The sequence below is a fragment of the Perca flavescens genome, chromosome 6 (genome assembly GCF_004354835.1).
Source record: "Perca flavescens isolate YP-PL-M2 chromosome 6, PFLA_1.0, whole genome shotgun sequence".
In the NCBI taxonomy this organism is placed as follows: Eukaryota; Metazoa; Chordata; class Actinopteri; order Perciformes; family Percidae; genus Perca; species Perca flavescens.
Genome location: NC_041336.1, coordinates 17,656,323 through 17,671,443, shown reverse-complemented (window position 1 = coordinate 17,671,443; position 15,121 = coordinate 17,656,323). Strand labels below are relative to the sequence as shown.

General features: G+C 40.7%; 1 protein-coding gene across 6 annotated transcripts; it reads right to left on the bottom strand.

Moving 5' to 3' along the window:
• Positions 1-79: 79 nt before the first annotated feature.
• On the bottom strand, positions 80-14,787 carry epn1a (epsin 1a). 6 transcript variants are annotated; one of them, XM_028580094.1, is made up of 15 exons: positions 14,702-14,787; positions 12,017-12,079; positions 11,683-11,712; positions 11,141-11,308; positions 10,699-10,800; positions 10,193-10,351; positions 9,815-9,943; positions 9,335-9,464; positions 9,053-9,210; positions 8,775-8,846; positions 7,362-7,445; positions 5,904-6,183; positions 5,122-5,286; positions 4,639-4,881; positions 80-2,008 (listed from the first exon to the last, which is right to left on the bottom strand). In XM_028580094.1, the coding sequence occupies exons 5-15, from the start codon at positions 10,765-10,767 to the stop codon at positions 1,542-1,544; spliced, it is 1,956 nt and encodes a 651-aa protein (XP_028435895.1). In that variant the 5' UTR covers positions 10,768-10,800; positions 11,141-11,308; positions 11,683-11,712; positions 12,017-12,079; positions 14,702-14,787; the 3' UTR covers positions 80-1,541. The 6 variants fall into 6 exon arrangements, with proteins under 6 accessions (XP_028435895.1, XP_028435894.1, XP_028435897.1 ...); XM_028580093.1 differs by lacking the exons at positions 11,683-11,712; positions 12,017-12,079; XM_028580096.1 differs by lacking the exons at positions 11,683-11,712; positions 12,017-12,079 and having other exon boundaries at positions 9,344-9,464.
• Between the last annotated feature and the right edge of the window lie 334 nt (positions 14,788-15,121).

Genomic DNA, 15,121 nt, shown 5'->3' with positions numbered 1-15,121 from the left:
TTGTTCTCTGCAGCAGAAAAAAAGCACATATGGGATATAGACTTTAACTACAGAGCAAGCATGAAACAAGCCAAACATCCTGTGTTTTTGTTTTATTTCATAAATTCCTTTTGATTTTTTTTTCCATTTTACTTTTCAAATGTGAATGTTCACAGTCATCACCACACAAAATTCAACCTTACCTGATAAAAGAGATTTTTTCTTGTTGATATAAAATAACAATAAATTCATCAAACTAAATTAAAAGAACAGCATGAAGCATGTTGTCAAGTCCCAGGTTGTCTTCCTTTCATTCATTGAAATAATTGTCTTATTTTTTATAGAAGCATCAGTACTCTCCCTCCCTGAAGGAAAGAGGGATGAAACAGGTGGTCAGTGGTGCTCTGGGACACCTGGACACCAGGGATCCCATATAAAATGTGTGATTGGAAAAGATCTAATGCTTCTGATTAACAAAAAAATAAAGTGTGAAATATGATTGGCAGAAAAATGTGTGACCCTTATAATACCTCATTTGAAATCCCAACATTACATAGTATTAATACAAGTGACAATTTTTAAAAACAAAAATAATGGATGTCATTTCTTCCTTTCTGAGTCACTGAAGTAAGTTCGGACACAGAAAAAAATGGAGACAGATATTGATACATATACACAGAAACTATTGCATACTCACAAATGAGCATTCATATTCTCATTCGCACATTGCTGCAAACACACACACTCAACAAACATCCCATAATTTTTTTGCCATTAGACCACAGATGTTAGAGCTCTCTTTAGTTTTCTACAATAGTAAGGAAGGGGAAAAAAAAAAATAAGCATTTGATTTAAATGGCATCATCGTGTAATTTTCCTTGTTTATTTGTTCCCAAAAATTGGAAAAAAATAAATTACATTTAACATTAAATTAAAAGTGAAATAGCTGAAACAATTTGACCACATTGGGCCTGAAATGTTAATGCACGGTTTTCAGTCCTCATCTCAGTCTGGAGTTCATTAAAAATCATCCTTCATGCACTTGTTTCATTTCAGTGATTCAGTGTTTGTCTTCATTCTAGAGGGAGAGAAGAGGAAGAGGCAGGTACAACAGTTTTTCTATTCAGTTTGTCCCCTCTTCCTCAATCTCTCTCTCAGTGCAGTACTATTACAATAGAGTGACACTACCGAAAAAGCATCCTTGCCTCACAGACTTACCTTCATCTCAAGACAAAACTGAAAAAAAACACAACTTGAAGAACAATACAGAACAGAACAGGACTAAAACAAAATAAATAGATCTCTATTTCCCACCCACAAACAACGCATACTGAAATGAAAGCAACTAAATGTGGAAAATTATTCTGAAATGAAGTAATGCTTTTGAAGGATAAACATAATTTTTGATTTTTTGTTTTTTTTTCTTTAAATATAGAGATGTACACATTTTTTTCTTTTTGAACACAAATTGTATTTGGGGGTGGCGGGGGGGTGAATGAAGGGAGGCAGCAGGTACGACAGAGGAGGTTGAAACATACGAGCAAAGTAGTGGTGACACTTCTTCAAAGAAGAAAAGGGTTGGTGCTCGCTCCCGTCGTTCCTCCGCCTCCCACTGACCCTCCTGCCCCCATCACTCCTCCTGTTCCAGTGGGCCCACCCAAAATCAGCTGAGGAGGTGCTGCACCTCCAGGCCCCAACAGAGACGAGCCTGGGAGTGCCATAGGTGAGAGCCCGCCGTAGGGCATGCCCATGGGGCTGACCTGCATCATGCCCAGGCCCATTCCTGGAGCCCCCATACCCACACTCATTGGCCCCATGCCCATTCCTGGTTGCACCATGCCCAGCATGGGATTGGGAGGCACAGGACTGGAGCGGAGGCCGCTCAGGCCAAGTGATGAGGGCTGAGGTGAGATGGAGGTCATGGGTGGAGCCACGCCGAAAGGGTTGGAGGAGGCAGGGATTGGAGAAACTCCCCTACTGGAAATGGTGCTGCCTGGAGTCACTGCCATGCCAGGAGCAGGAGATGAGCCTGGGGGTCAGGGGTGACAGTTACACAATACAGCATTTCAATATTACAATATTATTCCTTCAAATCTCAAAAGATAGGTTGACTTTTCCATTGAATACATTTCCTGAACGATATCAAGTCATCGCTCTTTCCCTAGAGGATCAGCTTTACACTAACGACTTGCAAAAAAAAAAGGTTCCTTGTACAGCATACCTTGTATTGTTTGTATTTTATAGTTGCATTTACAGTCCTAACCCTGACCCAGAAAAGCTTTAGTTCAGTTGGTATGAGTATAGTTTGTCTCCAACAGGGTTGTTAGGTGGCTAATGGTCCGCTTTTGATCTGGGGTGTTCAGAAGAACCAAGTTTTTCCATCCAAATTCTCCATACTAATCAAATGGCTTTTTTTGGCAAGCTGTATTTTATTGTGAATAGGAACACAGCTGATGTTGGCATCTTAAAACTTTGTGTGGACCGACATGGCTCTACCTAAAAATGCAGAATACTTTCCAGGGGTAAAAAGTTATGCTGAGTTTAAAGGAACACGCCGACTTATTGGGAATTTAGCTTATTCACCGTAACCCCCAGAGTTAGACAAGTCAATACATACCCTTCTCATCTCCATGCATGCTGTAATGCTGTCTGACGGCTCCAGCGGCATCAGGTCAGCACAGAACATGCAGGTGAATGGTTCCAGTAATCCTACTGCTCCGAATAAGTGACAAAATAACGCCAACATGTTCCTATTTACATGTTGTGATTTATAAGTCTGGCGTGTACAAAAAACAACGTAACATGAGACACAGCCATCTTCTAACTGTAAACAAACTGGGAACTATATTCTCAGGTGGAAGAATATAGTACTTGGGCGGAGTGATATGCTCGCAGCAAGCCTGTCTGAGAATATAGTTCGGTTTGTTTACTGTTAGAAGATGGCTTTGTCTCATGTTACGTTGTTTTTTTGTACACGCCAGACTCTACAAATCACAACATGTAAATAGGAACATGTTGGCGTTATTTTGTGGTTGAGCAGTAGGCTAGTTGGAACCAGTTACCTGCAGGATCTGTGCTAGGCTAAGCTAATGCTGGAACCGTCAGACAGCCTTACAGCACACACGGAGATGAGAAGGGTATGTATCGACTTGTCTTACTCTGGGGGTTACGGTGAATAAGCTAAATTCCCAGTAAGTCGGCGTGTTCCTTTAAAGGGTAACTACCTTTTTTTTCAACCTAGACCCTATTTCCCTATGTTTTTGTGTGTAAGTGACTGATAGGAAGAACAATCTTTGAAATTGGTCCAGTATTAAGTGTGAACGCTGTACCGGCAGCCACAGACTGGGCTGCAATGTAACCCTATGGGGCAAATGTTCACCATCTATTTGGTGTTTTTGCCATTGAAAGGCTCAGATTATTAAAGGTGCTCCAAGTGATGTGACGCGTTTTTTAGGCTACAACATTTTTTGTCACATAAAGCAAACATCTCCTCACTATCCGCTAGCTGCCTGTCCCCTGAACACACTGTAAAAAAACGTGGTCTCTGTAGACAGCCCAGGCTCCACAAACGGCAACAAAAACTGCACCAACCTGCACAACGAACCATAACAAACAGTGTTCCAGCCAATAACAGACAAGAAGGGAGGAGTTGGTTGAGTCATGAATACGCATTGTGGAAGTAGCCTACGTGCTAACGCTGCAGCAGTGATGGCTCAACCACCTCCTTCTTGTCTGTTATTGGCTGGAACACTGTTTGTTATGGTTCGTGGGGCAGGTTGGCGCAGTTTGTTTTTGTTGCCGTTTGTGGAGCCTGGGCTGTCATCAGAGGCCGCGTTTTTTTACAGTGTGTTCAGGGGACAGGCAGCTAGCGGATAGTGAGGAGATGTTTGCTGTATGTGACGAAAAATGTAGGCTAAAAAATGCGTCACATCACTTAGAGCACCTTTAAGTGTCTGACAACATTATAGAAAGGATCCCTAAAGAGATAGGCAATTTTAAAACCTCTTTAAGACCTTTCTGTTTAACCAGAAACAGCTCTGAGATCGCTAAACCCACCAGACTCCAATTTAAAAAAAAATAAATACTTTTAGCTTGTATAGAGCAAACATATTTTCACATGTAAATAGATAAACTATGTGTTATTTCAAACAAAGTTGTGATGGTTGGAAAAGTGGATAGGCGACCCAAAATGGCTTTTCACAGTTTTATTTTTTTTACTTTGAATGAAGTGTTTTTTATGATGCTAAAATGACTGTTTATTTACATGGAGTCTGGTGGCTTTAGGGAATGCAATTTTGCAGATGTTTTCATGTTTAAAAAAATATCTTACTCTTTAATAGAAAGGCCGACCTCCTTAGAAATCATTTCCATAATGTTGTCAGACACTTAAAATATTAATCTGAACCTGTCGGTGGCAAAAACAAGCACTTTTGTGAACATACCGTAAATATAAGATACCCATTTGCACTATTAACTTACATTGTAGCTTGTTTCGCTGCTGCAGTTGGCAGCGGCGAAACAATACAATACTGGACCAATGTCAAAGATTGTTGTTCCCATCAGTCACATAGACACAAAAACAGTAGTTACCTTTTAAGAAGTGTGATTACTTCTCTCTTCTCAGGCTACACACAGATCACACAATAGCTGTTAACTAACCTGTGTTCTGGAGGAAGGGGTTGTGTGCTGAAGAGGAAGAGATGGAAGGAGGCGGTGGCTGTTTGGGTTTGGGTTTAGACGACACCAGGGAATCAAGATCCACCAGCGCTGCGTTGGGGCCAAGGAAGGACTCCGGAGTCTTACGAACAGGAAGTGAAGAACCAAGAGATGACAGGTCAAAGGGCACCGGCGAGCCTGTACTGTCACAGCCTGTTGCTGGGGACCCTCGTCGCTCTGGGTCTCCTGAGGAGGAAATGAAGGAGGAATGGAAACAGTAAATCAGAATACAAAAAACTTTCATTATAATAAAACACAATATAGAATTACATTACCACAGATGCTAGAGGAGGATGAAATGTAGGACAAGACAACTGTTCTGTGCATGCAATTAAAAATCTGTGTGTAAACTATGAAAATCCCTTTAAAAGTGCGTACTAGTACCTCAGTGTTTGTGATTCCATGTAGCTTTAAGTGTGAATATACCTGTGCCATTTGTGTGTTTGGCGGTGCCACTCCAGATGTCAGAGGTGATAGGGTCAGAGGCAGGGACAGGCCCGTCCCTTGCCCAGGGGTCTACTGGCCCCCCGGAGGAGGATGTGCTGGGTGGCACTGGGGGGCCCCAGGGATCGACACTTGGGGGGGTCACAGCTACACGGGAGGGGATGAGATGCAGGGGAGGGTTAACGTAACACCTTACAGGTACAATCCACAAAAAGGAGCGAGCAGGAAGCTGGGCTGGGTTCCAACACTGGTGTTTCTCTCCTTGACCTCTGCAGTCTCACTAACTTGAAAGGTGAGGACAGGTAGCTGTCCACCATATTACGTTCACCTATTTCATATCTGAAGCTCCGTGGAGGTAAAGGAGAGATAATAAGCAGCTAACCCATACATTAAAAAGGCAAAAAAGGGTAAGAGAAGAGACAGCTCTGGTTGAGACACAGCCACAGTCAGTCCTGAGTAGAAACAAGGGGATAAAAATCCCTGGTTTAGACACAGAGGGAGAATGGATTTAGCATGCTTGCTTTCCTCATTTCAAACTGAAAGCATGTAAGTGTATGAGAAGATATGACAGCATGGTGACATGACAGAAAATGCGACAGGGCTGTAATGAAGACAGGAAATGGACTGTGGAGTGAAGAGGAGTAAAGGTTGAGAAGTCTTCACATCCTCTTTCATCCACAGAGCAGGACACGCTTCTCTTTCGATATTCCCATCAACCTGACTGGCTACAGAGTTAATACGTGATCAGTGTTGTAGCTGCTTACCGGAGCTCCCCCAGGGGTCAACGTTGTTAACTCTGTTGGATGTCTCTCCCCAGGGGTCTGGAGGAGGGGCTATATTGGGTGGGGCTCCCCCACCCCAGGGGTCAGAGCTTGTAGGAGATGTGGGTGACGCTACACCCCATGGGTCTGTTGGGGCTGCGCCCCACGGACCTGAGGCAGCAGGGGCAGGAACTGTGGGTGGAGGCGAGGGGCCGGCAGAGCCCACAGTGGCTGTAGCAGGGGCTCCCCAGGGGTCCACGGCACCCAGCTCCATCAGAGCGCCCTGTGCAAGAGAATATATTATGGATTAATGTTCTTAGCTGTATTCAGGGGGAAAAAATCTAAAGGACACATTCAGCGAACAAAGCTGAGGTTAGATGATGCTGTTGTGATAAGAGGAGTAGAAGGAGACAAAGAATTACAGACGAGACATATACATCAAATTGATGGTGAAAGAAATCAGATTGAACTTCTTTACAATCAATTTTTATTACCTTGTCTGTGCAGTGTCAATGTAACTTGATAAAACTGCAACACAATTTCTATTTTCCTATAGAGAGCCCAAGTCACGCCCTTCTATTTCCGGCCAATGGGACCTATCTTTCGAAAAAATATCAATGGAGTCAGTGGAGAGATAATAATTATTTGTTATCCTGTTTGAATTGAGCCATGGATTACAAATATGAAGTTTGTAATCCATGGCAAGAAGAAAGTTGTTGAAGTATAAGACTGTGAAAATACGTAATTAGAAAGACTACACACTTCAATGTTTCATGGATGACGTCTCGCTGAAGCTACGATGTCTGTGTGTATCGTACCGGGGATGTAACGTTACACTAATGAGCAGAGGATCTTGCTTGTTCTTTTGCTTATCTGCATATTAACTAAAAATCAGGTAATATAATGTTACATGTGTTGTGGAACAGAGCTAAGCTAGCTAGCGAGCAAGTTGAGCATCAAGCTAAGTGACGTAAATTGTGTGAGACGAGAGATGTAGTTCACTGAGCGGTTTCACACAAAACCAAGTGGGACTACGACAAACCTACGGCTAACGGAGACTTTCTTCGGTTGAAAAATTATCTTTTAAACTGACGAACATCATATTTGTAATCCATGGCTCAATTCAAACGGAATCAAAAAATAATTATTATCTCTCCATTGACTCATATTTTTTCTGAATTAAAGTCCCATGAGGTCCACCGGAAGGGGAGGAACTTCGCCTCTCTCTTCTGCACTTTGTACACAGATGTTTACAGTCACATAAACAAATGGACTGTGCTCTCCTACACTAGTAAAGAAAGCATGTTGTTTATTCAACTGAACATGCTATCTTTACCACTGCTTTTCGAAACGTCTTAATGATTTGATCTCTCATGTGGCTGATTTTATCAGATTTAGAGACAAAAATATAGAAGCTTATGCCAGGAGAGTGAGAGTAATACAGATACATTTCACACATACATCCTCAGGCTTAGTCTTCTCCCTCCTGCTCTCCTCAATGGCCATCTGCAGTCTCAGGTCATCACCTCTGCGCAGTCGCTCTTCCTGCCAATCACACACACTGTGACGTCAGCAACCTGAGACACACAACCTCGGAAAGCACACCACAGGTACAGATTTAGGACCAGTTTACAATTCCACAATTAACATCTGAATCGGTGGGGGAGTGGAAACTGAACACTTGACCTTTAATCATTATTACCCTGCCCTGTAAAGCGACTTTGAGTCCATGAAAAGCGCTATATAAATTCAATTTATTATTATTATTATTATCTATAGTCAACAGAAAAATAAGGCAAATCTACCAATCCCTGCATTATTTGTAAGAGTTTGCAATTTTGTCTGATTCTCACAGTATTACAACAAAACACGATCAAATAAATTAATTGTTTTACACACAAAATAAATAAACTGTTGGATGTGCCTTAGAAATAGGTACCCGTCTATTGGATAAGCGCAGTTGAGTCGCTTTATCATCTAGCCTACCTGGAGCAGAAAAAAGTTATAATAAAAAAAAAAAAAAAAAAGGAGTAACAATGAACTGGGGCTTTTCATAACCAATATCAATCTTTTTTTTTTTTTTTTTTTTTTTAAAAAGAAGAAAAAAAAGGCCTATATCACCCCTGATACAGAGCTTGCAGATCGAACCAGGACATGCCCACCTAATGCCACCTTTTGTCCTACCTCTTTATAAAAAGAGGAGTATTAAACAGCGAAACACCAACTAACTAACCCATGAGGAAACAGGCCGTCTCTGTTATAGAACTCAGCAAGTCTTTATGCTTGGGGCCACTAAGCAACATTAACAATGGCATTATCCTTTATACAATAGGCAAACACGTTTTTCCACTCAGTGAACACAGTACAAGGAAGTTACAACAGCAGGAGATGTAACATGTAAGAAAAAAAGTGCATTTCAAATCAAGACTACAGTTGAAAGCATGCTATCAGAGAGGAGACATGGGGAGGAAAGAATAATCAATGCTTACAAACCACTCAGTGTTTAATTTAGTCAGTTATGATAAATATTTGCCAATGCCATGCAAATTCAACAATTAAATTAGAGTTAATCAATTCTTTGGGTGCTCACTTTTGACAAGAATTTGAAACGCTCCTACTTTGCAGACTTTTCACGAGTGCAAGCACCATAATAGAAATGGACACTCTGCAGCAAACTAAATTATCTCAACCAATTTACTGCAGTCTGATACAAATTTGTATCTTGAGGAAAATGGCACATGACAAATATGAGCATAAATTCATTTTCTTGATTGATCAATACTTGATGTGTGTTTGAGAAATCCCAATTGACAGAAAGACAGAGAGTTGATGAGTGGGTGGCCAGTCAGCTGGGCACACTCTCTACCCCCTGACCTTTTGTTGCATCTCTTTGCTGAGTGTAATTGCATAGCGGAGCTCTGCGTCCTCCAGAGGGTCCTTGCTAGTCTGGGGGAGGTCAGGCGTTACAATGTGAAAGCAAAACTAGGTGTATGTAGTGAATAATATCAATAATATCCCTCTGTGTACACAGGTGCTGCAACAGACTGTACAAACTGCAAACTTAGCTATAGTAGTAATAGTTATGCTTTAACCCTTATCTTAGAGAGCAGTAACGTAGCTGTGCCTGCCTTGAATATGCTACTTTGTGTTACCTGCTCTGCCTCTTCTTTACTCATGGCCAAAGCCAGCTGGAGTTGCAGATCTTCCTCTCCAGTGCTCTGTGGCCAGGCCTGCTCAGGGTCTGCCCCTCCAGAGTGGGAGCCCACTGACAGGCTCCCCCCCAGGCTGGGTGCTGAGGGAGCTGAGGAGGCTGGAGCAGAAACAAATAAGCATATGCATGGATGAGAGCTTGTCTTAGGTTATCAGCTACTCATTGCTAAAGGCCTTTTATGCCCACCCTCCTTCAGAGTGTAATACTGGAGCATTTTAAGTACCCATCTCACCACTGGAGGTCTGTGCCATCTTTTCTTTGGTTTTGAGGGCGTGGATCCTCTCCTCTCTTAGTCTCTCTTCATCTTTCAGCAGTGTCACCAGCTGTTTGGCTTTCTCTCGCACATTCACCCCCTGGAAATATACAGGTATGAGCACAGAATTACAGGCTGAAAATTATGTGTACTTTTTTAATGTTAAATATTCCATAAATAGACATACATATAATTACTAATGCTGGTATTACACTGTACACCTTATTGTAACAGCTTGTTAATTTCCCACAGTTTCAGTTGTAAACAATCCATAAAAACTTTATTGGCTGGCTTTGTTTGCACAAGAGGTCTGAAAGTCATTGTAAAATGTCCTTGAATGACACAAGCAGCATGTTTGACAAAGCGGTCCTGCATTCCACAAAGGTGGACGTTACTCACTAATCACTTCAACTTTCTATGCAGCTTTGTGGGCATGGTGTGTTTGTGTACCTGGTCTTTGCCGTCCCTGTCTATGTACTGAAAATCCTTGAGGGTCTGGACTGCGTATATGTTCTCTCGGCACTGTTGGGCAACACGTTCTGAACCAGTCTTGATCAGGTACTCCATAAGAGTCATAGCCTGGTGAAAATATAAATCACAACCAATGACCAACTGTAGAAAAAAGACACACACACACACACGCACACGCACACACCACTCCCTCGCTTACTCATTGACTACACCTGTGCAATAAACACCTAATAGTTTACTCTGTAGTGAGCAGTAAATTGAGATATAAGACACGTCTGGAGCATCATCATTCCGCATCCTCACTGACAGGTATAGTGTTGCACAACAATTATTCCTGACTTCAACACAAATACAAACCTTGTACACATGTCTCCAGTTCTTGCCATGGTCATTGAGGCGCTTCCACACCATGCTCATGATTTCCGAAAAGGCCACAACATTGTAGGTCAGATCAGCAATCTCTGACATCAGAGAGCTGCTGGGGCCCCATGGGTCATTGGATGTCGCCTCTCTAACCTGTATAACAACACAGCAAGGGACAAACTTAAATATATCCTCCATCCAAACTGTCCATGATGAGTATAATTTTAGGCCAATACACTGTGACAATTTAATGGTCCACAGTGTTCTGAGTAGCAATGCAAACTCAGTCAAGGCACAAGCCAGAAAGAGACAAACTAATGATATAATAATAATGATATATGATAATATGATTAGATTAGCTCATATTTTGTATAACAAGGGGAAATAGTGAGGAGGTTACTTCAAAGAGATTATCATCAACTACATGATGTCATATGTGCAGCAGAGATACATGGCAGGTGTAAAAAATGAAAAAGAAGAGAGGCAGAGGAACACACAACCTTGATTTCAGCCTCTGAATAGTTGTGGACGATGTTCTTTACTTGTCGCCGTAGCGATGAGGTCGACATGGCAACGGTCTGGCCGTCGAGTTCTGTTGCAATCTGAACAGCAGATGGAGAAGAAGGATTGTAAAATATAGTTACTGCAAAATAAACAGCGACGGGACAAAGAACATTGTTATTTCAAACAAAGACAAACAAAAAATTATAATTAAAAGACTCAATACAACTAAAAAAAAAAAAAAAAAAAAAAAAAAAAAGAGTGCACGAAGAGTTAAAAAGACTGGAGGAGATGTATGCAAGTACAGGAGTCTGGATGTAAGAGTGAAAGACCTTGACAAGAACAATTTGGACTGTGAAAGATGGTGTCTATACCAGAGATCAATCTTAAATCATGCCACTGCTGGTATCAACAGAGGAAGAGAGACAGCGTCATGCACACCTGTTACACAAGAATGATGCAGAATAAGGCTCTCTCCTCTCCTCTTGGTATATTTTTGTTTTTTTCTGGCTGGTGAGCCACTCATTCATGGAGTGCTATGTCTCAGTTTGTCTGTTTCTTCCCGTGGCAACATTGGGTCGTGAAACCTCAGGCACAGGGAGATGAAAACTATGGAGCAAGATTGAGATAAACATTAAAAAAAGAACCCATACTCACTGACAGAGTAATACATCACAACAAACAGACAAGAACAAGCTAAACTTTATGCTAGCTCTAGTTCCAAAGTTACCATTGGAAAATAAGGACAAAGCAGATATTCAGCAACAAAATCACAGGACTTGTTGCTGATCCACACAGGGCTAACAGTCAGAGATACAACATATTAGTTAGGACTCCATTTTACTTATCAAAGTCAAGTCATAAAGTCCATTTATTCTCTTAAGAATAAGCGGGTAGTATGAAGAGACTATTCCTGAACCAATAAGACAAAGAAGGGGGAGAAAAAAACTTAAGAAAAAAAATAATAACATCAGTTGACCAACCTAAATTGTATCAGTAGGATTCACATGGAGCTGTGTGTTTTAGGAAAAGAACACTTGGTTTATATGATCAAGTACACATTTCAAACTTGTGATTCATTCATAGGCCAGTCAATAATTGCTTTCACATTTTAAAATCATTCAGGCAACGTCCATCCTTCTATCAGGGTAGAGCTGTGCAACAGCAGTACTAAATAAATATTGAGTTTCTGAATAGAAACTACATTTGTAATCTAATGCCTGCAACAGAATAATCTATTTACTTATTTTTTAGGTAATACTATTCCTTATCATTACATTGATTACACTTTAAAATGTTTTCTTAAACTCATATTACCAGACTGGAACATCCAGTAGTTGGAGAGTTTACCTAGAATGAATTACTAAAAACACTCCAACACTGTGGGTAAAAAAAAAGAGGTCATAACAGCAAAGCAAGAATGTTTAAGCTAACAGGTGGTATGCAAATGAACTTAATAAGACACGACGTGCAAGGGCTCGATCTTAGAACGTACAGTCTTGAAGTAACATACAGGAGTGAAAAACAATGTTTCACTCCTATCAGCTATAAACATGGGTTGAATGTAGAGTGAGCATGCTATCAGCAAAAAGTGGGTGATAGACAAGTGGAAAGAAACATTGTCTGGTGCAATAAATTATGGTTTATGTTATTCCACACTGGTAGCTGGGTCTGAATTTGACATAAACATCCTGTCTGCTGCTGTTGCTGATGGTGTAATGGCATGTGGAGAATGATTTTGTGGCACAATATTGGATCCCTCCGAACCTACTGAGCATTGTTTGTATTTGATTGCTTACATAGCAGGCTGAAACATTGTTGCTGACCAGATGCAGCCTTTCACTGCCACAATCTGCATTTTCTCACCAAACAGATGCCCCCATCAGCCCATGTCACACAGCAACAAAGGTGGGCAATAACCAAAAACTTTCTGAAACTGACTTTTAGAAGCCCTATAGTAACTTTCACCTACAGACATAATTATGTTGTCAGTATATTTAAAAGCTCTCAAAGAATGTTTTTAAGAGCTAACCTTAACCTGCCTCTTTATAAGACTAAATGCTAATTATACCATTGCTTGGGATGGACATATTATTCACTTTAAATACACTTAATGGAAAAAGGGAGAAGTTTGAGAAAGGGGATTTAAGATCTTTAAAGTCAACACAGTGCTCGGCCACTCCCTCAACTGCCATTTCTCGAGGACCAAAGGGTGGAAGGCATAATCTTTTTGCTAAAGAAGATGATAAATTCAACCCACCCACTGCATGGATATTCCCTCCAACCAGGCAAATAAGCACTAGTAGGCAACCAAGAAATTGTGCTGCTCTTCCCATTCCCCAGCCTCGAGCAGACCTTTCCACATACTGTACTCAAGACTCAACAGTGACAAAGGGAAATACACAGACTGACCTCTACACAATGTACTCTGATGGGAATGAAAATGTGCAATTGGTTAAAATTCATTTTAAACTTGTATGTGTTTTTTTTCTTCTGTTTAAGCAATGTAAAGAATAATGTACTTTTTCCCTTTTTCTTACAGTCTTAAATAAACTCTATTGCTCTATTCACGTAGACTGTTTTCAACAGTCACAATTAAATACATTAACTTAATAACAAGTATACATTTTTTAAGAGAATATATGCATTTGGATATGACCAGCTGCTCAGGTTTTAAATATACTTTGGTAAACCAGTGATATAACAAATATGCTATTAAAGACACAACTTTTCTGTATAGTTTTTAGGTGTTTAAAATAAACCTGACACAAATAGCATGTCAGTGTTTAGATTGTAGATCAGACAAATATAAGACCATATTGCGTAACTGAACATAAGGCATCTATTGCAGAAGCCAGTTCAGAGACTACTGAAGCTCTGTACCAAAGTTCAGACACACCATCTAATCTTTGATAAGGGACATAACACGCCCTTTGTAATTTAAGTTGTCCATATCTCCACAATCTCTGACACTTTGAGAAAAGGTTTCATTAACTATATTTAGAGTCTGCTTCTCTAAAACACACAATCACTTTATCGTCTAGCTACTATGACAGACAGAGATCAGCACACAGATAGCCATCAATGACTTGTTGTAGGCAAGTGATTGAGTACCAACACATATGACGAAGAGTTGTCATTAAACTTAAGCTAACTTATTCCTCCTGTCACTTGCATGCAGTTGACGTTGCACAGCCCCAGGAAGAAGTTCCCACACCCATTTCCCGGCACACAGATAATGTTAACAACCCATTCAGACAACTGCCGCTATTCCTGTCTACCAAGTTAGCTAACTAGCTAACTAATGTACCGTTAGGCAATCTAACAGTCAACTGACGTTATGCTAGCTAACCAGAACCGTTGTGTGTTACAAACAGCGTAGTGTCCAGACACAGAGTTAATGGGTACTTATATTAACGTTATACAACAGTGTTACAAAGACTGTATAATGAGAAAGACAAGTTTACGAGCGATTACTAGCTAAAGCTAATTGGCTAACAAACGTTTACTGTCACCTGGTACTGTCATCTTACATTAGCCATTTAGAAGGCAAACTCTCCCATTCTCACCGAAGCTAATCGAAACAGTTGGCTAGCACTTTGACACCAGGGTTTGGGTGAAGTCTGGGTAAAGTATAAACAGGGGGGCAAAAGGGTGTAGCTAGGTACGACTTGACAGACAAACGTCAAATTAAAAGGTGATGTTCTCTTCACAACACTGAATAGACCAAATAGAACTGGACGTTAAAGTTACCTGCCAGTTTGACTGATAAAAAGAATCACTTGCTGCTGCTAGGAAAGATTAGCCAGCTAGCAGTTAGCTAGCCATCTAGCTTCTGCTAGTTAGTTCGTAACAGAACTGCTAGACTGTACAAGCTTTATCAAGGACACGTCCTGCTTCGGGACAATGTTCAATATATACGTTTAAATCACAAGCCAGCCAAAATGTCAAGAAATACTGACGACACACCACAATACAAATTCAAATCAAGTGTGTACTGACCCTGTTGTAGCTTGACTGTACGAGGAGATGGCCGAATTTCCGCTTCCGTTCTCGACTACAGGAAAACCGCACCCCCTGTAGCTTTGTTTTCCTGGGATGGTAGTAGAAGACTCATGAATAATTAATTGACTTTTTAACAGCCAAAGTTAAAGTATCAAATGAAGACATTATTAACAAAACCACGTTTTGTTAATGTTTAAAGCCTCCGAAAGAGAGACAGGGACGTGCCCTTTGATTGATTGTCTGGCCTAATTAAAAGATTATTCAAATACCACCCACTGTCTAATGTAGGGGAAATAAATAACATCCTCTTTCATGCGTTTTTTTGTATTTCTTTAAATAACTTAAGATTTTTAAAACGTTTTGTATACTTACATACAGACCTATCAGAGGTAAAGTGATAACATTGATTGGGCATAC